We start from the raw sequence: 20498 nt of genomic DNA, 5'->3' as shown, positions 1-20498 counted from the left end.
CCTGTGACAGCACAAAGAAAGAACAATATTACAGATAGTATTCTAGGGTTTAAGGAAAACACTGCTGTGCTTCTGTGTAGCTTGGAAAGGCTGTTCTATTCAAAGGCTTTCAAGTGATTGTAGTTCCTAGCTTTCTGCTGATGCTCAGTGGGTTGAACTGGGATGCTTGTGCCTTACCTCGGGGCACCGAGACCCCCCAGGGGAGGCTCATGGGCCCGTTGCTACCCAGCAGCCTGAAATATCAGAGCTTTGTGCCTGAGAACTGGCATGATGCACAAGCCAGCCCCCCCCCCCCCCCCCCCCCAAATTTCCTCTTCAAGCACACCATCCCCTCGTCCCTGCTCCTTCCTGGTCTGAGCACTCATTTTCTTGTTCCTCCTCTCAGCCAGTGGTTTATGTGGAAATTAGAAACTCTGTGAACATACCCTTCCTTGTGGAGGTCTGTCACTTCTCGACCTGCCTGTCAAGCCCCCCGGGAGACATGGCCTCTCCTGCACGCAGTCGCTGAAAAGCGCAGGGAGGAATGATGGGGCCGTAACGTTGGTCACAGCAGTGCTGGAGTGGGGCACGGGGAGCTGCGGGTCACAGACTTGTGCTGTCCTGGTGTAACCCTGCAGTTTCTACTGTTGGACCTGGCTTGTTTCAAGTGCAGAAATGGCCCTTGGCAGCGGGAAGGGGCCGCGAGCGGGGCCGTGGCTGCCAGGAGGCAGGAGAGCAGGGACGGCGCAGAGAGCTGCCAGGAGCCGTGCAGCCCCCAGGGCTGTGTAATGTTATCGTGGGCCTGCCATGACACAGTCTTCAGGGACATGGTGCTGCTTGGTGAGGCAGTGTTGACAAAACCTGGAAGAAGAGGCAAAAAAAAGACTTGCCCCCACCCTTTTTTTTTTTTTTTTTTTAAAGCATTGGGGTGCTGACTGTTGGGTGTTAACTGGTGTAACTGAGGGCAGGCTCACCTGGGAAGCAGGGCAAACCAGGGTGACTGGTAAATGCACCTGGATTCTCCTTAGTCCCCCAGAAGGAAGGTGCGATCGAGACTTGAAGGCGCTGGTCTGCTTGGGTGAGTGCTGAAGCTCAGCAGCGCCAGGTGCTGCACAGGGGAGGTGCTGCCTTCCCTTTAGTTCCAGCTGCGACATCACATCCTTATTTTCCAGACAGCCTGTGTACTTTGAGTCCACAGTTAATGTTAATTTTCCAGAGCGAAAATATTTTTTTGATGTTTATTTTTTCTTTTCATTGTTAGCATTGAAATGTGTGGTTTTAAAATAAAACAAAACAAAAATGAAAAACAAACAGAAAAAGCCAATTTCGAGATCCTTTTGAGTAGAACAGCCCTAAAGGGAGGAGGAGAAGGGCTTTGGGAGGCTGATTTTAAGGGGTCAGAAGCTGCAGCAGGAAGGAAGAGTCGTCCTTGGGCTCATCCAGTGCTGAGTTCTTCCCACCCTGCTGATGGCTGTGCAGGGCGCTCAGAGAGCGTGAAATCACAGCTTTGCCTGAGCTGGCAGTGTGCTGCCGCAAAGCATTGGGGGTGGATGTGGGAGGCAGAAGGCTGCATGGGAGTGGAGACAAGCTCCTCTGGCAGAGAAACCCTCCTCTGCCTTGCAGGGGACCTGGGCAGGTACATGTGTTCACAGCCAGGTCCGTGCTGGCCTTTAATGAGCCACAAGCTGAGCCCGCTGAGCCTTTTCTCTGTTGCTGACTGAACACTGAAGGTGGGTGCTCCTGCCTTGCCTTGCCTCCCTGCCCTGGCACGCTGGATGAGCCGGAGGGATTCGCTTGTGCCCAAATGGGGTGCAAAGGGCAGCTCTGACCCTTGCCGCGAAGGAGGATGCTGTGCCATAACAGGTCTTGTGCGAGGGTGGCAGATGTGGATGGAATCCTCTTCAGCCAGGACATTCCTCTTTCCTTCTTGATGGCATCTGCCCGTGTGCTCGCCCAGCTACCACCGTTCCCAGCTCTTCTCCCACCGTGCCGGAGGTGCGGGCAGCTGCCTGGGCTGGGGCGAGCAGCCTGCGTGGGAGTGATGGTCTCTTGAGACAGCTTGGCTGTGAAAACCAGAGCTCTTTATTTGGTGGTTTTCCAGAAACGTTGTGCTTCTGGAATAAAGAGACTTTATGTAAATCTCAGTTTCAGTTTAAAACCAAAGTAAATAACTGCTTGGCTGGAGGACAATGGCAGCACAAACCAAAATGCAGCCTGAAGATGCAGGAGCAAGCTGGAATGTGTTATTTTTAAAATCCTCTGAAGCCTGAGCCAGTCATTTTGAGTTTTGTGGGGGGTTCTTACCCCCTTTCAATACTTCAGTGATTGGCCCTGTAGTGACCCAGACACACTTGTACCTTGCCAGCTGCCCTTCCCTCCCTCTTCTCCTGGGTGAGGCAGGAGGAGGGGAGCCCACAGCTGCTTGAGACGATTCTTTTTGCAAGATTAGACTGAGTGGAGACATTTTGTTCAGCATGCAAGTTGCTCTTAAGGCCTCATAAGGGGAAATTCATCATTTTCAGAGGAACGCGTGCAAGAGGAACCCACATGTATCACTTCAAGTGCTCATGCCTCTTTCACAGAAATACTTAACGATACATGGCATCTTTAAATTACTTCAGCCCAATGGGAGGTTAAACAATCTGGAGAAGCTGTTCCTCTCCCTCCTGCCTGCTACATTTTATTCATTTGGGTTTTCCATTGCTCGGGGTCCTGGATGGCAGCAGATGCCCGAGGTGGGGTCTGAGCTGCGCAGCGCAGAGGCCGGCACCGTGACCTGCTGGGCCAGGTCCCGAGGGAGGACGGGAGCAGGCTGGAGCCAGCGGTCCTGTGCTGCTCCTGCGGGAAGGACCGGCTAGCCCCGAACTGAGAGCAAGCGCTATCGCACTGAGCACTCAGCGGGGGTCCGTGGTTCTCTTTATAATTTGCATTTTGATATTCCAGACTTTAAAGACTCGTTTGCAGGTTTTCCTTTTCGCTAGAATAAAAAGGACGCTTTGCCAGACAGTTAAAATCTTCCCTTGCTTCTCATTTGGGGAAACCAGCTCGTGTGCCCCTGAGAGGGCTGACAGTGGGAGGAAATGCTGCCTGCTGGGGCCTTCCCTGGAGATAACAAGGGAAGACTCAGCTCATCTAATTCCTCACTGCTGCTTCCCCTCCACCCTCCTCTTCTCAGGCTTATTCCCTGTGATGCTCTCCCACCACCTCCCAGCTCTGGTACCTGCCTGGTGCCAAGTGGGTTCTGCTCGTAAAATCATTGGAGAACTAACCCGAGTACAAATAAAACCCAAACAATAAAAAAAGAACACCCCCAAAATACCCACTTTTGGGCATGGGTAATGCATTGAATCAAGGGGAAAGAACTGAGGAGGGCAGCCAGGTCTCTGTCTTTTGGCAGCAGTGGGCTGTGAGTGCTACTGGATTAATTAAAGCTGTACTATGGAATTTCCCTTTTGGGTGCAGCACAGCTGGGTGGTGGTGGGGAGAGGCAACATCCTCCCACGTGTCCCACCACCTCCCTTGTGCTGACCCTGACACGTACAGTTGCTGGAGGACCTGCGTCAGGGTAGTGACCTGCACGCAACTCGGGACAGCCAAAAAGCAGTTATTGCCCCCGCTGGGCTCCTGGGCTCTCTGGGTGGGATTGAGGGGGAAATGCAATGCTTGAACTGCTGCTGCCCTTGAGAAGCCACTTGCAAGTGCACCCCAACACACCCTGAAGGAGAGAGATTTGGAACAAAATATATTATCTGAGCAACCACTGTCAAGGAAAGGACATCTGGGTGAGCAGCTTTGGGGGAACGGACAGATCCTATTCTTCTACCTTGCAGGTTTTCTTGCACAGAGAGCAGAAAATTCTGTGCATTCCCCAGCTTGCTGGGCTGGGAGGGGAGAAATACTCCTGTTGCACCAGCCCTACAAAATCCATCGCTAAATCCAACAGCGTCTGTGGAATCTGTAACACAGTTTTGAAATACCTTCCAGGACATCACTTTTATAAATATCAAGACTATTCTTGATGTACTAGCAGTACTTTTGTCCAGCTGACTATTCTTGATGTACTAGCAGTACTTTTGTCCAGCTTTATTTTATAAAATGTATTTGAAAAGATTTTTGTAAGATACAACACAATTACTGTAGTTCAACAAAATCACACAAATATTTTTGACTTGTAAAAGTAAGATTGGAAAAAACCCCCACAACTTTGTTCTTGTGGGATATCCCTTCAATGCCTAAATATGAGGATTAGAGGAGCTGGAAATTCATGAGAGTTTTCACCAAGTGATAAAGGAGATGAGAAATATGACCGGAAACCAAGAAGATGTATCTGACAGCGAGAGAGAGACTCCTTCCATCTGGCTGCTGAGACAGAGACCTTTGTGTTACAGGAGCGTTGGACACCCTGGGGCAAGGTAGCCGGACTGAGAGGCTTTATAGCAGGAGAACAATTTGCTCTGGTAATAGCAAACCATTTTGGAGCATGTCCCTGTATTAGCTGATACAGAGGAGGAAAAAAAAATCGCTAAGCTCTGCTTAGCAAAAGCAAAAAGCTCAGCTGAGCAGAAGTTCAGCTTTTGAGTTTTCTGGGTTTTTTTCCATACAGTTCAGAACCAAAACACTGATTTTGGAGCATCTGTAATATTTGACATACAACATCAAAAAAGCAAAGCAGCAGTTAAGTTATAGTCTAGCTGTAGCATTAAGCCCTTGAGGAAGATCTCAGCAGCAGCAGAAGTATAAGTTGGTGAGGGGCCTGGAGCACAAGTCTTATAAGGAGCAGCTGAGGGAACTGGGGTTGTTTAGCCTGGAGAAAAGGAGGCTGAGGGGGGAACCTTATTGATCTCTACAACTACCTGAATGGGGGTTGTAGCGAGGTGGGTGTTGGTCTCTTCTGTTTGGTGGCTGGAGATAGGACGAGAGGAAATGGCCTCAAGTTGCGGCAAGGGAGGTTTAGATTGGACATTGGGAAAAATTTCTTTACTGAAAGGGTTGTCAGGCATTGGAACAGGCTGCCCAGGGAAGTGGTTGAGTCACCATCCCTGGAGGTATTAAAAAAACAAGTAGATGGGGTACTTCAGGACATGGTTTAGGGGGCATGGTTGATGGTTGGACTCGATCTTAAAGGTCTTTTCCAACCTAAATGATTCTATGATTCTCTATCTTCTTCCAGCAAAAGCTGCCAGGGATGACGGAAGGGGGTTATTAATGAATCTGTTTCTGGAGTGAAGGTTTATGCTGTCTTTGACAGTTGAGTCTTATCTGTAAAGTTCATCCTCCACCATGGCTTGGAGGCCCACAGGTATTTGGCTTGCACAGTCCAGTTTAGGCTCTGGTCGTTACCAACGCTTGTCTGAAACCAGATGCAGGACTCCAGTGCTGGTATATCAAGGCTGAAATCTGAGAAATGCCAGTGGTGCTCAGTGCAACAGCTGGTGTCTTACGAGGAGTCTTGCCTTTAACCTTTGAAGTGAGATCTCTCTTTTGTGCCATTTCCTATTTAGACCAGATGCCTTTGCTTATTAGTGCTGCTTTGATGAGGCTGAGAGCTACTCTTATAACTTTAGCTGACAGCTTCCTGACTCTTATGTAGCTGGTAAAGTGTAACTCTGTATTAACAAGGATTATACTATTATGGGGTGTAGAGGGAGGAGACGCAGTGATACCATCTCCAGCATCAGTGGCACTTCTGAGCCAAGCTTTCAGGCAGTGGTGGTTGGTTTCCATACTTTAGAATAATAAAATAATAATCAAAGCGTTCTGCACCAGTATTTGAGTTAGATGTCCATGGTGTGTTGGAATCACCGGGGAAAACATAATGGGTGGCTTTGAGATTTAGAGATTCATGAGGCTGCTTAAAGGTGAGTCCTGCTGGTCCTGGTACCCTGTGGACTAGTTGATGACATCAAGTAGATATCTAAATAGCCAGTACAGGCTGTTAGCGGCAAAAATGTGGAATCGTATGATAATTCCACACATGTTCATGTACAGGCTACGCTTTGCTGGACTGAGGTCTCATGCATTTCCTATTTTTTCCCACAGGCTAGTTTCTGATCCTATATTTCATTGAGATAATCTTGATCAGGATATATCAGGAAGCCAGTAAATAAGCTGTCTGTCCAATAGGGATCATAAAAGAGCCCATTTTGTTCTGAGTAAAAGATTTGCAGCCATACCTCATCCTGCTGCTTCAGAGAAAGGATGGTTGATCCAGAGGCAACATCATGGTTCCCAGTGTTGGCATCAAAAGTCTTGATCCGGTACTGCCCGTTGTGGACCAAGCCAATGGCCAAATGTTTGTTGGCCAAAGTGATATCATAAGTGAAGTAGTAAATACCTGGGATGCTGCATATAAATTTCCCACTGGAAGCATTGTAATGTCCTCCCTCGTTCATCAGGATCCTGTCAAATTTGATGGGCAGCCTTTCCCTTGGGTAGCTCTTTGAGACTGCCACGGAGAAGGCAGATTTGGCTTTGTTGGCATTACAGGTGCAGGGTCCTGGCATCCCGGTCTCGCCCTTGTTCCCTTTGGGCCCTTTCTTTCCTGGTGCCCCGTTTTTCCCAGGATTACCCTTTAAACCCTTGGGCCCTCGTGGGCCTGCCTTGCCGATAGCTCCTGCTTTCCCCTTTGGTCCTGGCTTGCCGGGGTTTCCTGTTCTGCCTTGTGGACCTAGAAGACAAATAACCTTGTAAATTTTTCAGTGAAAGAGATGATACGGCAAGTGTAAAGGCATTGTATCGTTGCAGCAGTATATTTTCATTTAGGAGGAAAACATGGCTGGTAAGAATCCCGATGAAATACCACCTGGGGCTGGACATCTGTCAGGACTGAATAACTCTGTCAGGTAGGTAGCTGGCATGATAACAATGGGACCTGGGAGCAGGACAGTCTGTCCCTTTTAAGGACCAAAAGGCTGGTTCAATTATCTGGCTCACTTGAGAAAAAGAAGTAATTAATTATAAAGCTAGCCAAGAGCAAGCTTTAAATGTTTGTTTTTTTTCAGGAGTGGGACAGGTTTGTGAAGCTTTTGGAACCTTGCTTTGAGCAGATGGGAGTACTTTTAATCTCCTGCCTCATTTTTTTTCCATATTTAACATGAAACTGTTTTTTAAAGAAAATAATAAATTCAAGGTGTAGTAAAAAGCCCACTCTAGCTGGGGGATGAATCAGTTGTGAACCAGAAGACACCTGGTGCAGGGACTGCCTTGAGGTGAGAAGCGAGTTGGGATGTTACAGTGATGCTGAAACTGCTGATTAGTGCTGACTGCAGCAATGTCTGATACAAGACAAATTCATGGGGATTTATACTCCATCTCTTGACCTGCTGTAGCGTATTTAAATGCAGCTGTGGTTGAAAACCTGTTCTCCAGATTCCCTGGTTTGGGGGTAGGAGAAGAGAGTAAGTTGCAGCTTTGGCACGCTGGTGTTACTCTGAATCAGGAGTGCACTCTAGTGTGGCAAGGGGAAATCACTGGTTTCTCACCGTAGCCGGTCTTGACGCTTGCTGACTGTAAGGCTGGATCTAAAGGACAGCCCCACCTCAGGATTAAAGAAAGGTTGTTGTTTGCTTTGTTTTAGATTAAGCATGGTCAGAACAGTGCCTGTCACCCAGCTAGAGTGCTCCAGGGAGCAAGTACTTAATTTTTTCACCTGTTTTGCTTGAGAGCAGGAGTCGGAGACCACCGCTTTGTCTCGTCTAGACTGCATATATCAGAACAGGGCAAATCTCACTTCATAGCAAAATGAAGCCAATAGGAATTGCATACAGCAAGATGCTATCAGCAAATAATGTGAGTCTGAACCCCCCTGGTGGGAGCTGACAATTGTGAGATGTTGGAGCAGGGAGAGTGGAAATTTCTAGAAGAGTTTCCTATGAGATGTCATCTGCCCTGGGGCTCCGATTCGGGGTGACAGGTTGCTGTTAACTGGGCTGTTGCACTATTGCTTTTACATTTTACCCCTCTGTTACGAAGCACTTTTCTCTTACCCTCATCGCCGTGCTCGCCTTTATCCCCGTCCTTGCCGTCCTTGCCATCTTTGCCCGGGAAGCCCATCCTGCCCACCGTCCCTGGAGCCCCGGGCGCGCCGGGGGGGCCGGGTGGCCCGGGGGGTCCGGGCAGGCTGCATGCCAGCTGGGGACCTTCCTGCAGCGTTCCCTTGGCAAAGCCCCCGAGGATGTGGTTTGCCACACAGGGCACGGTCCAGAGGAGGAGGACAGCGGAGATCATGGCGCAGCCTGTGAAAAGGAGACGGGACGTGGCTGTTATGTGTGGTAGCTGGCACGTGTGGGTACGGCCGTGTCCCCTCTGTTGGGATGGTGTATTGTGTAGACTTGCATGAAAATGGGAGGTGATTGGGCTTTTTGTGACAGGGTGGGGGACCTGTTTGTTTTGGTGTGACATGAATTCAAGGATTTGGTTCATGGAATTTTCTGGGTCTGACCAACACTGTTTTTAAACTTGCTCTTCTCTAAGTCCGTATCTGTGGCCAACCGTCGTTTTGTTTGTTCCCTGGGCCTCCTTTCCCCTGAAACACAAGTAGCGGTGGCAGAGGGGTGCAGAAAGCAGCTGCTCGGAACTACCAGAGCGGGGGAAGAAGAAAGGGTTTTGGTGTCAACTTCTCCAGTAAGACCTGCCCTGCGGCTGGATCACCGGGGTTTCTCACCAAGCCCAAAACCCATCGTGTGATGCAGGGCTGATGTTAGAAGACGGGCTTGTGGAGGTTTTGGGCCAAGGCAGTCCTTACTGCATTTTGTCTGCCAGTACGAATTGAGCCTCTTGGCTAGCTGAGACTGTCCCGTTCCTCACTGCAGCTCGGCCATGCGGCACTGCGCAACCTGCAGCCGAATCTGCAGCCGAACCGCCGGCCAAGTCTCTGGCTCAGTGTCGGGGTGCAGGCCCCCCGCAGCCATCACCAGCCCTGCTGCCGGCGGTTTTCTAACCTCTTGCCGTGCTGACCTGCCTCTCTGGGGGGGCAATAGCTCAGTCTTTATGTTTGTTACTAACATTCACCTTGGAAAGATAGGTAACTGTTAAAACCCTGGTAGTTGTTTGTCTCCTGGCTCTGCAAAGCGAGCCATTGCTTTAAGTACAGCAAACCTCAAGGGCTTTTTTTTGGAGCATCCCAGGCTCTGCCTTCATTCATGACAGGAGGCTGAGCCTCCTGGTCTTGTCTTACTCCACTCTTGACTGGGGAGATACTGATAGAAAATAATTTCTGGAATAAAGCTATTTCCATGAACCTGCTAATGATACAGAGCAGTTATTATACAGTAAAATATCCCTCTGGATGTCTGCACGTTGTGGTGTTTGTAAATAGCTATGCTCCACGTGCAACTCCTAAGTAACTCCACCGCATCTTGAAATAGTGCTTAGATGCATCAGCAGCTTAGAGAAGATGCTCAAAACCAGGCTGACTGACAAAAGCCCACCTCCATGCATGACCCGTTCAAGACTGTGGGTATTAGAAGCATTTAAAATGGGTTCTACACATGGTTACTTATATATTAGAAAAGAGAATTTCCCCTATGGGATCAATTTCTGACTACCCATGGGTAAAGGTGCTCCTGCCATCCCCTCCCCAGGACAGAAGTCCTCCCCATGCCCGGGCTGAGGATTTTTTCCTCCCTTTGCTCTGCCAGTGAGGGAGGTTATGGCCATGGCCACCAGATCCCCAGCAGCTCCCTGGTGGGCACTGACCATGGGCTGAGGGGAGGTGCTGATGGAGTCAGGCTCTTTCCCAGCTGTGTGGATATGGGAACAAGCTGGTGGGGGGACGAAAGGCATCCCCTGGCCCAATTTCTTTCTTTTAGCTTCTGTAGCTGGAGTAGCCCTAGGAGAAATGAGACGCGAAGCCTGAAACTGCCCCATACAAATCTGTGTTGGTTCACTGTTTGTTCGCTAGCTCTTTGATTAGGAGATGTCAAGCTAAAGCCAAAGGATTTTTTTTTTTTTTTTTTTTTTTTAAAAGGAATTAGCCATGTATCACTTTGATACAACTCCTGCCCCCGGGGTTAAGAGGTGCCCACCCTTATCTGATGGAAAAGACTCATATGAAATTTAGTCTTTTCTCTTATTACAGCTACCTCTGATGCTAGGGGGTTAAAAGTTTTACAAGAATCATCTGTTTGCATGGGCTTTCTTGTCACATCCTGAAGTCCTGCTAACGAAATACAGAATATAAGTGAGAACTGAAAAGCAAGCAAACTGCCTTTCACATATTTCTTTAAGCTTTGGTGCTGAAGCAAATTTGTAGTTAAACACAGATGCAATAGAAAATGAGCTGGGACATCCCAGACCTTTCAGTCTGTCAGTGGCCTTTTGGTCAGGCAAGGTCCTGCTTGGCATTAACTTGAATACAGGGAGGCTTTAGTGTCTCCCCAGTAGTGTTATGTTTAACTCCTGCACTGGAAATGAGATGCTTAAAGTACTGTATAAATTTCACGTTGGCCTTAGCACTCTCATCCTGGTATTGGCTCCTGAAGGGGGTGGAAATGCATATTACATGCTCTAAATCCAGCGAGCAATATGCTACATATTACTGTGGGGTGGGAGCCCCCCAGTTCTGTGATATGTATAATTAAGAACATGCAGGGGAGTGGGAAATGCAAAGCTGATCTCTGGGCTGAATTTGGCTGTTAAGCCATTTTGTTCTTCAGCTCTCTTTTGATTTTCTTATACCTGAGTTTATTTGCTGCTGGTGAAAGTTGTCAGTTTAACGGCCTTGTGAGATGGAAATCACCAACAAGTATTAATGTGAACAGTTGAATAAAGGCTTCTCAGTTTGCGGAAAGGGAAACAAAATGTTAAAATGCCTGTGGAGTGGGGAGATCCCGAGGAAAGCTACATCCCTGCTTCCCAGTAACCACAGAAGAAAAGTGAGAGGTGTCTGGAGCTGGATGACATTAATAAGTTGTGGCAAGGAAAAATGTCATTGGGGAGCATAACCTGGAAAAAAGCTGGAACTGTTTCATGTAGAGAAGAAACAGGCAAGCGGGAGCACAGGGTAGGAGGGCAGCTCCTTCTCTTAAAGTTTCTTACCATAAGTACTTCTATTACCTTCAGACAACCCAGCTAGTTGACCTGATGGGATAAAAAGTGGCAAACACAAAATACGCCGAGGCTGGGAGGTTGGTAGTACCGGTACTTGGATAGATGGGCAATATTCCGCTACCTGGAGCCATGCTCTGGCACAGCTCCTGAGTTGGTGTTAATTAACAGCTCCACAAGAACATTTCATCCCACATCACAGCAGTGTGTGTGGGATGCAAAGCACAGTCGCATTCACAAGAGGATCTATAAATAACCTCTTAAAGAAATCTCTTTGAAAGAAAACAAACCTCATGCTGTTCCACCTTAAAAGGAAAATTGCTTCTCGATGTAGAACGTATGATGAGCTCCAAAAAGCAAATTGGAAACAGATCAGCATCTTTCCTCTTCACAGTACGGGCGGCAGGCCTGGCACTGGAGGCCATGCAGCACAGTTTCAGCTGAGGTCTTACCTTTCTAATAACATTTTAATTAATGTCTTTGATAATAGGGGTTTGGAGACTTTCTGGTCATGACTGATGCCTGTTGTGTGGGAGTGTGCACTGTGCCCAGGGGGTTATGAGAGCTGAAACGTGGTGGAGGACTGCTTGGGGAGGAGAGGAGAGGAGAGGAGATCCTCCATCATCTGACCGAGTGTGGCTGGAGTTTGTACGTGCCACTGAAATGCAAATGTTCGGCTTTTCAGCACCTGGGGAGAGCACACCAGTATCAGGCACTGATTTCATTACGGGAAAAGAAAGTGGACCATCTTCGCTTAAACAAGCTAGCTCAGGTGTCCGCAGCATAGGCATGGCTGGCCAGGCCCTGAGGTAGCAGGATGAGGCAGACGGGTGGAGTGACACGTGTCAATCAGCTGGGTTTGAGAGGCAATGACTCCCTGTGTCCTTCAGCTGAATCAATGGAAATTGCTGCTGTGGGTCCAATCAATGTGGTCTGTAAAACTGCGCTGTGGATCCCCACTGGGTAATTTTGGGGAATACTTGTCAGGAAGCAAACCAGGAAGGGGATGATTTTGGAAAATGTTCACTCCTGAAACTTAGAGCTTCAACACACCTTTATAGAAAATACCTCAGGACAAATAAAGCAGTAAAGACAGAGCATCTCTGATTTTCAAGGATGGTACATGCAGGGCTGAGCATGTACTGGCTTCTCTCTTTGTAATGAGCCACATGTTTAGGGGCCTTCACTATAATTACATAATAAAATGTAATGAATGAGTCAAAGCAAAAATGTGTCTGAAACGGGATGTTCCGACTCTGCCCTGTGGCCTTTACGTGACACCCCCTTTCTGTTTTAGGACACTCTGTTGTCATCGCTTGTCGCTTCAGTGGGTCCTTCTCTTCCCGCTGGAGCTCGGGCCCTTGGCAGAGGCTGCCCCGTGCCCCAGCTCTTTCTCCCTGCCACAGGGACCGGGGAGGGGAGACTGGGGCTCAGCCTTCCTCAGGATCAAGAAAAGCTGGGGGTGGGTGGGCTGCCTGACTCCCCGGCTGCCCTAACCAGCCTATCTTAAGAGGACGCTCTTATGCTCAGCAGGATTTGAACCCGACCCCTCCATGCTGAAACCCCAGCATCCCAAGAACTTCTGTAGCGCATGGAGCATCTGTGCAGGGGGACTGCAAACCCAGGCTCTCCTAATAGCTTTTCTGTGCCCGCTCCTTGTCAATGGCTCTGTCACCGGAGAGCCCCCATCCCTAGGAGCTGTGTCCCCACGGGGCCCCATGCAGCCCCCCTGTCCTGACCTGCAGCTCCCGTTTCTGCTGGCCGCTGCAGCGTGGGGTGGGCTTGCTGCTGCCCCAGGCAGGAGCCTGGGGGACACATCTCTGGCCATGTCTCCCCTGCAGCTTCGGCTGCCACGACATCCCTGCTCCACGTGGCTCCTGCAAGCCTCTGCGCAACCACCCTCGTCCCAGCCCTGCTGCAGGTGAGCTTCCTGAATCACTCCACAGTGAAGAAGCCAGACCGATTCTACAGATCTATATGCATTTTAAAAGGTGTTTCTGTAAGAAAAGCTTTTGCCTGTAAGAGTGAGCCCCAGGCGTAAAGGATCAGTTGTACTTTCTGGTGCTCACAGGGCAGCTGGGCTGAACTCGCGCCAGAGGGAAAATCCCCGAGGGTTTGCCAGACGTGGCGTGGTTTGCTGGCACGTGCAGTGGCCGGAGGGTGATTTTTGGCCAGGGAAGCCATCCTGTGCCATGCGGTGGTGGCGTGTGCCCACCCATGGGGAGGAAAAGTGCAGTGGGGGAGAGAAGAGAAGAGGAGAGAGTCTGGGGGCAATTGCTGCTGGGAGGGAGGGAGGAGCTGGATGGTCTGATAGCCCAAGAGGGGACCCAGCAGCAAATGAACGACCGTGACTTTCTACTCTGCTTACTTTCAATATTCGAGGCTTTCTTAAACAAAGCAACCATCTTCCTGCTTTACAATTTCCCAGCATACCTCAAGGCTTCTTAATTAGTCTTCAAAATAATCGTTATCCCCGTGAGCCTAATTCTCAGCTCTGGTGGTTACCCTGCAGAGTCCCCAGGGCACAAGGAACCCTTGGGAGCTTGGGGCTGATTGAGATAAAATAAGGCGTGCCGCCGGTGACAGCAGCTGAAATGGATGCATTTCATTTCTGATATAAGCCAGTGAAGTAGTTTATACCAGATACGAGTTTGATCTGCTATCTGCTATTGCACGAAGCAACGTCAAAGGGGATAAAGGAGAGCAATGCGTCTTCTGTGCCTGAACCTGCATCGCCATCTCAGCTTTGGGCAGCCAGGGATGCCTGTGGCAAACCTTTCCTAGCCCTGAGCTAAAGCCCCGTTGCCAAAACTGCCAATTGGTACCAGAGTGAAGGGAGAGGCTGCGGTTTCGGCTGTACGAAATGGGTACTCCCAGCAGAAGGCTGAGGAATGATTCCTTCCTCGAGTATTTATTTTAACTGGCGACTGTTGCCCTTATGGATTCCTGTGCAGGCGTTGGAAACCTGAGTGCTCAATGATCTAGACCTTATTTGGTAAGTTTTCAAAGTTAAGGTTAAGAGGAGGGAGAAAAAAAAAAAAAAGGAAAAGTGAATCTACTCACCACAACTAATCTCTTCAGTGAGATCTTGACAGGCGCTGGAAACCTACACGATTTTAAGCAGATGTTTTGCTGCAGATCGCTGTCACGCGCAGAGCCCAAGCCCCGTCCTGCTGCAGCAGCGTCCTTCCGAGAGGTGTGCGATATAGACTTCGGTCCTTTTTTTGTTAACGTTTTACTCCTTTTTGTGCGGATTGCTAGCTTCCTGCAGCAGCTCCAGGTTTTGGCTCAACGTTGCCAAAGGCATATTTTTATTACTGTGTAATGGGTCTGCGCCTCTTCCTCTGTCACGTGGCACAGGAAGAAATTTTTACGCACATATGGCTGGAAAGCTCTTGATTCTTGGGGAGTTTTTCCCATTCTCTCTCTCGCTTGCAGTCTTGTATGAAAGGCTCAGGAGTTGCCTGGATCATTTCAGACCGAATCTGCCCGGATCATTTCTGACCGAATCTGCCCCTCTCTGCTGTAGCTGCTGCCCGCGCAAGCAGAATTTGTAAGGGGATGGGTAACACAGATCAAACTAGGGAACAACTTTGCTGCTTGATCCTGGAGCATTAGCAAGGGAAGCAAATCTTGTCCTAACGGTGGAAACTCACTTCTAAAACAATTTAGACAAACAGGTAATGGCAGATCACTCCAGGCTTTAATTCAAGGACATCGTTGTGAAGCAGTAGCTTTGCAAATGGGAGTTTTGAGAGGAAACTGGGTATACCTCGGTGCTGCTTCAGGTGGATGTGTGAGACAAAACACAGAGACTTTGCCATAGGGATGGCAGGGCAGGAATGCTTCTGTCTTTGGAAAGGGTTGGGATTTTGTTTTAAGCTTGCAAAGTAATTACAAAACCCCTAGCAATTGCTTAAGGTAAGTCAGTAACACCAGAAGCAGTGGCTGAAGCTGGAGTTCAGCTTCAGCTTTGCCAGCACCCAAGTGTTGAGTCGCAGTAAATCCCTGTCCCTTCTTGTTTCTCCGCTGCAGCAAGTCACGGTGTTACAGCTCTGAGCAGGGTTGATATCCCGGCTTACACCAGCCCATTAAAGCCAGAATTTGCAAATGCCTTACAACTCTCAAAACAGACAGTGCTTCCCTAACAGCCCCCGGGGAGATGCAGAGAGACAAACGGGGTTTAAGAGTTTCCTGACCCTGGTCCCCCCACCCCTTCTCTCCCTCCCCACATTGCAGGATGCTCTGTGATGCTGGTTGGTACCGACCAGACTCATCTTTTTAATGGAGTGGTGGGTAGAGTCTAAAGAGGAGCCGCGAGATGACCCAGACATAGAGCCTGGCCCCACGGGTACGTGGGCTGGCAGCATGGGAGGTTATGGGGGACCCATCACCCTGCTGGGAAGGCAGCAATGGCCCTGGGGCCATCATCACCCACGCAGAGTGGGTCACTGGTGCTCCTGGCCGCAGCCTGTGGGTCCCGGTTGCGGGTGTGTGGTTCCTGCTCTGCCCCAGCCAGGATCCTGCACAGGGCTTGGGACCAGGCGTGTGCTTGGCGGCAGGGCTCCAGATCCTGCCCTGCTGCTCTCCAGCCAGTAAATATTTTCTGCTCAGTGCAGATTATCAGATGATTGGGAGTACGCTGGAAGTATCATTCCTTACTCTGCCAGAATTCATTGGTTTTGGAGCTGTTGTGCATTTTTTTTTTAAGCTTTCCCCTGCAGTTGCTGTTGGAACACGAGGGGAAAGTAAAAATGAAGTATGTATACAGTTTGCTTTGTGAGCTGTAACCAGTTCAGCTGCTTCTGGGAGGGGTGGGAATGTTTGGCCGAGGAAGCACAGGGCTGTTCTCGTGCTGTGCCGATGGTCCCGCAACGCTTCTTCAGAGCCGGCACCCTGGCCCCCAGCCCCTTGATGGCTCAGCAATGTTCTCTGCCATTGAACAACCTCCAGGAGAACAATCCCCCTCCCCAAACCCATGCAACCATCACATTAAATTTCACCAGTAAGGGCTATTTTAGAAAAGCTACGATATAGCTGCCGATCGGTTGAGTATGAATTCTTACTTATAGCCTGTTTCCATAAAGTTTGTAGGAACCCAGTTCTCTTGGAGAGCCTCTCCCGCCCGTGTGTGGGGCTGGAGTCAGCGAAAAGGCTCAAGGCATTGCACATGCACGGGTCCTGCCTCAGGTTTCTTTTGAAACCGGATGAAAACTTCCCGAGGTCTTTGCCAAGGTGCCACTTGGATGGGCCTGGAAAGCCACAGCGGTTTCCTCAGGCACTAAAGGTGTTGAGAAGAAAAAGCCCTTATGCTTATCCCAAACCTGCCTCATGGCAGCTGTGCTGGGGCACCGGGGCGTCGGGATGGATGCGAAACGGGCCGGGGATGAAATGATGCTTGAAAATACAGCAGTCCTGCCAGGCAATTCAAGGTGTGACTGGGGAATTTGCGGTTACTGGTGATTTTGTGCCCAGATCCGCAGCGTGTTGAAGGCAGCAAGAGCCTGACCTAGTTCAGCGACGTGGGAGAGGCAGTGCTGGGAAGCTCCCGCCAGGCAGATGGAAAATATGTCTGCGCTGCAACGCCGAGCGGAGCTCACCCGGGGTCCCAGACAGCTCTGTTGGAGGACATGTTTGGCAGCACACTTTGTTAAATAAATAAACTGCCCGTTCACAGTGAAACAGAACAGCCCTGAGACTTGCTTCTCGGTTCATTTTGTTTCAGCTACACATTGCAGGGAAGCGTTACAAGAGACCACGTCCCGTCCGTGCTGCTTTTTAGCAAAAGCCTCCCTGCCGTGACTAACGCAGTTTTCACCGCGGATGGCAGGGAAGGCGGCTCATTGCTGCGGTGCGGGGAGCCGACTCGGGCCGACGTCCACCTCGGCAGACCCCCATGGGACACACGTAGGAGCGGGGGGACCTCGTAGCCCCCACGCCGGCCCGGGAGGTGCTGCCTCCCCCCGGGCTGGGTGCTGCTTCTGGCTGGCGTGGTCCTGTCCCCCTGCCCGCATCCCCCATCCTTGCCCCCAGCACAACACTCCGTGGCTTTACATCCTTTAGAGAAAGCGTGTTGGGGGGATGCATGGCTCGTGTGGCAAGGGAAAGGTGCATCATCCAGCACCTACAGAGTAGAAAGTGTAAATTTAGCTCTGCTATCGCCTGTGCACATGCTTTGGGTGAGAAACGCGAGTGCCTGAAGGTGGGCGATCGCCAGCTCCCACCCAGGGACTGCAGGACAGGACTGCGTCCCAGCCAGGAAGGATTTTCCCTTGTTTTCCTACTGAGCGCTAATGTGTTTCACCGCTACAGATGCCAACCTTGCAGCAACGACTTTGTAACCAAATAAAATGACTCAGCAAATGCCAAAATAGCTGCAGTTCACCCAGAGGCTGTAGGCAGCCTAAAATACAGCCTTCCCCTTGCACTGGGCACTGACAATAAAAGCGTACCTTTCTTCAAAGATGAGTGTAGGTGTTTGGGGTTTTTTTTTCAGAGATACTAATGGGAGGGAAAAAGCATTTTTCTACCTGACAGGCCTCCTGGCTTAGTGTGGACTGGTGATTTGAGTAATTTTTATTGCCCTGCCTAAAAGGAGTTTGGAAGTCTGTGAGCAGTCTTCAGAGAGTGATTGTCCCTCTCCAAAAGCCCCCATAAAAATGAGTCAAATCTCTGTTTAAACTTAAAGGATGCCCTTGAGACCATTAGCTCTGCTTAGGAACTGCAGTCCTAACCCATTTAGATAAATATAAAGAGAGCTTATTTTAGGAAGAGGTAAGTGGGAGCCAGCCCAAGCACCAGTGAGCCACTGCAAGCACAGTGCAGATGTGTTAAAGTTGGGGTTTTTTCTTTTGTCTCATGCACCTTGTAAGTCAAAGTGAAATTCAGGAATCTTTTTGACTTGCCACAATTGGCTCCTGCCTAGGTATCTAATAACATAGTTAGACAAGAAAAGACTCTTCTAAAAACACCTTGTATTTCCCAAACTACAAAAAACTCCAGAAGCCCTGCTTCTGTAGTCTCTAGCATCATCATCAGCAACCCCAGTACCTGGGGACACAGGCAGCATTTGCCCAAGCCAGGAAAGCCAGCGACAAATGTCACTTACCCCCATCATGGTCCAGTGCCTCCATCCTTCAGGGCAAAGCAGCATCCTCCGGAGACGAGTGAAAAATTACTTACATTGTGCGCGAGCAGTGACAGTCTGTGCAGATGATAGTAACAATTACAGATAAAATCCCCTCTCCTACTGCCATTTCCCAAGCAGAGAATTTTGCATTAGCGCTGGCTTTTGCTAAAAAAGGTCTTTCAGCTATTCTTAAAATACTGAGAAAATATTAGTATCTCGGCAGAATATACTGTGGGGCTGTGCTGCCTCTTGGATGTTAAAACCTGCAGCCCGGTGCTTTTGCTTCTGCACGTGCCCAGCATAAGACATGTTAAAGCAAGAAGGGACACCTGAGCAAAGCCAGAAGCCAGCGGAAGGCACCATTTTCCTCACCCAGCTTGGGTCTCATGCAGCTCAGAGGCTGATGGCATAACCCTTTCCCAAAAAGAACCAGGGGCAACGCTAATGCGAGGAAACTTCTCCTTCACCCGTGCTGCTGTAGCGGTCGCCTTGCTAACGGGGCACCGCAGCAGGCGACTTCAACCTCAGGCCTTGCGCTCCAGCATCCACTTCCCCAAGGCACTGTTAGCATACGTCCTAGCAGCTTGTGAACAAAAAGCAGCCATGGGTTAAAACTCTGCTGTGATGGTGGTGTTGGAGCCAAATCTGTAGTTCCTAGCTTCGTATTAAAAACTGATAACAAATGCATGTGCAAACGTGATAAGGCTGTAAACGCATCTGAAAAAAAGCCCCACTTGTAAGAGATGTGGTGGAAGATTATAGAGCAAGGGGCTGAGGACTGTGCTTAGATCCAAATGCAGTGCAGACCAATGGCTGGGTGGAGGCTGTTTCTAAAATGCTTTGCAATTACTGGAATTACTTTTAAGATATTGTAGGTTAGAAATTTGGGGGTTTCTAATCTGTCCACTAAGCAAGGTTTTCTTAGGCAAAGTGATTTTATTCTCTTTTCCACTGATGTCTGAAATGCGCTGGTATTTTGCAGAAGCAAAACCCATCGCTATCTACTACCCCAGTGGGGTTCTGGTTAGGTCACCTAAGAGACATGAACAGATTTGTTTCATGTAAAATAACTAGTTTAAGTTTGTTATTATTCTTGTAATATTTCTGTCTATTTCTTTGTTGCATCCGTCAAAACAAATGCAAACAGGAGTGCTAACAGAACAATGGGGAGTTGTCTACATGTAGTTCAGGGCATGGTGTTTTGGCCTGAATGGGGTAATTTAAGTTATACCGAAAAGTGGTATGGAAAACTGCAGTTACTAGGTTGCATTAGGCACTAGCGGGCACAGAAAATCCTGTCTCTTCTGTTGTTTTTTCTTTTTCCTAAAAGTTGAGCTCCATTTCATCTTTAACTAATTACTATCACTCCTGTTTTTTTCTGATCCCTCAACAGCCTAAAACAATTACACTCGTGTAGAACAGTGTGCAAACCCACTCAGGAAAGCCATAAAGATCCAATTACAAAGAAATGTAGAGACAGTAAAGGAACTACCTTCTGGCATGCCTTGAAAGATAACACAGAATGCTAAACCCTTCAACAAAAAAATAAAGGAGAATGTTTTAATCTACATGTTTTAAAAATGCAAATGTCTTCAAATCAGCTGGCTCGTTAGTTCAGTTTGCAGACTTGAGTATGCCTCAGACAATCAGAACTCAACAGGATGAAAAATGAGGCAATCAAAGCGATTGTTGACAAAGGGAGTTGAGAAAGTAATTTTTGAGATTTGCCAAGGGCAAGATTCAGAGAAAGCTACCCAGTCTGTGCTGGGAGGGTCTGTCTTGTATTATGGTTTGAGAATTTGACTAGTCTGTGCTACCAGGCTAAGGAATTCCTCTCACCTTGCTTCTGTCTTTGTTCATGTGAAAAACAGGAGTTCCCAACTTCAGCTGCCTCTGCTAAAGTATGCTCATTTTCATTGTACGTTCATTTTTGTCCAAGCTAGCCTACAAACTTGTTTCAAACTCATTTTAGAAAGGAAAAAATTCTTCTTGTGCAATAGGAAGCAGTCTTTGGATATGCACAGTCATATCGCATGCCAAATCCCAGGGGAAGCAGATGGAGGAAAATTAATCCTCATGATCAGATCCACAATGTTCTTTAACATTTAACCTTTATGATATAAATAGGACAACATGTTTTAAGCTTTATTTGTCCTTTAACTGTTGAGACTGATCCAGACAAGATCTACTCTGCATCATTCACAAGCTCAAGGGAACTGTATTTTGAATAAAAGGCTACTAATTGCTTTTTCCCCTGGAGCTGCCTTCTGCTTCACCAGAGAAGAAACTGGTCCATCTTCCCCATAGGCTCTCTCTTAGCGGAGTGAGACACAGCATGCCAGAA

At 48.8% G+C, this 20498-nt stretch overlaps 2 protein-coding genes across 2 annotated transcripts in view; one reads left to right on the top strand and one right to left on the bottom strand.

The window, feature by feature from the left end:
• The window catches only part of LOC126050797 (uncharacterized), a 920783-nt gene that overhangs the window by 390081 nt on the left and 510204 nt on the right, over window positions 1-20498 (top strand). The window lies entirely within an intron of this gene.
• Window positions 4063-14324, bottom strand: C1QTNF2 (C1q and TNF related 2). Its single transcript, XM_049829166.1, has 3 exons — window positions 14089-14324; window positions 7965-8213; window positions 4063-6646 (listed from the first exon to the last, which is right to left on the bottom strand). Exons 2-3 carry the CDS (start codon window positions 8203-8205, stop codon window positions 6033-6035), a joined length of 855 nt encoding a protein of 284 aa, XP_049685123.1. The 5' UTR covers window positions 8206-8213; window positions 14089-14324; the 3' UTR covers window positions 4063-6032.

This window comes from Accipiter gentilis, chromosome 26 (assembly GCF_929443795.1).
Source record: "Accipiter gentilis chromosome 26, bAccGen1.1, whole genome shotgun sequence".
NCBI lineage: Eukaryota > Metazoa > Chordata > Aves > Accipitriformes > Accipitridae > Astur > Astur gentilis.
This window is presented reverse-complemented; position numbering and strand designations above follow the sequence as displayed.

Bases quoted from the DNA above. Each gene is read 5' to 3' on its own strand.
- C1QTNF2 (XM_049829166.1), bottom strand. From the start codon at position 8,205: ATGATCTCCGCTGTCCTCCTCCTCTGGACCGTGCCCTGTGTGGCAAAC. The intron at 6,647-7,964 runs GTAAGAGAAAAG...TTTGTCTTCTAG, and splicing joins AGGCGAGCACGGCGATGAGG to GTCCACAAGGCAGAACAGGA.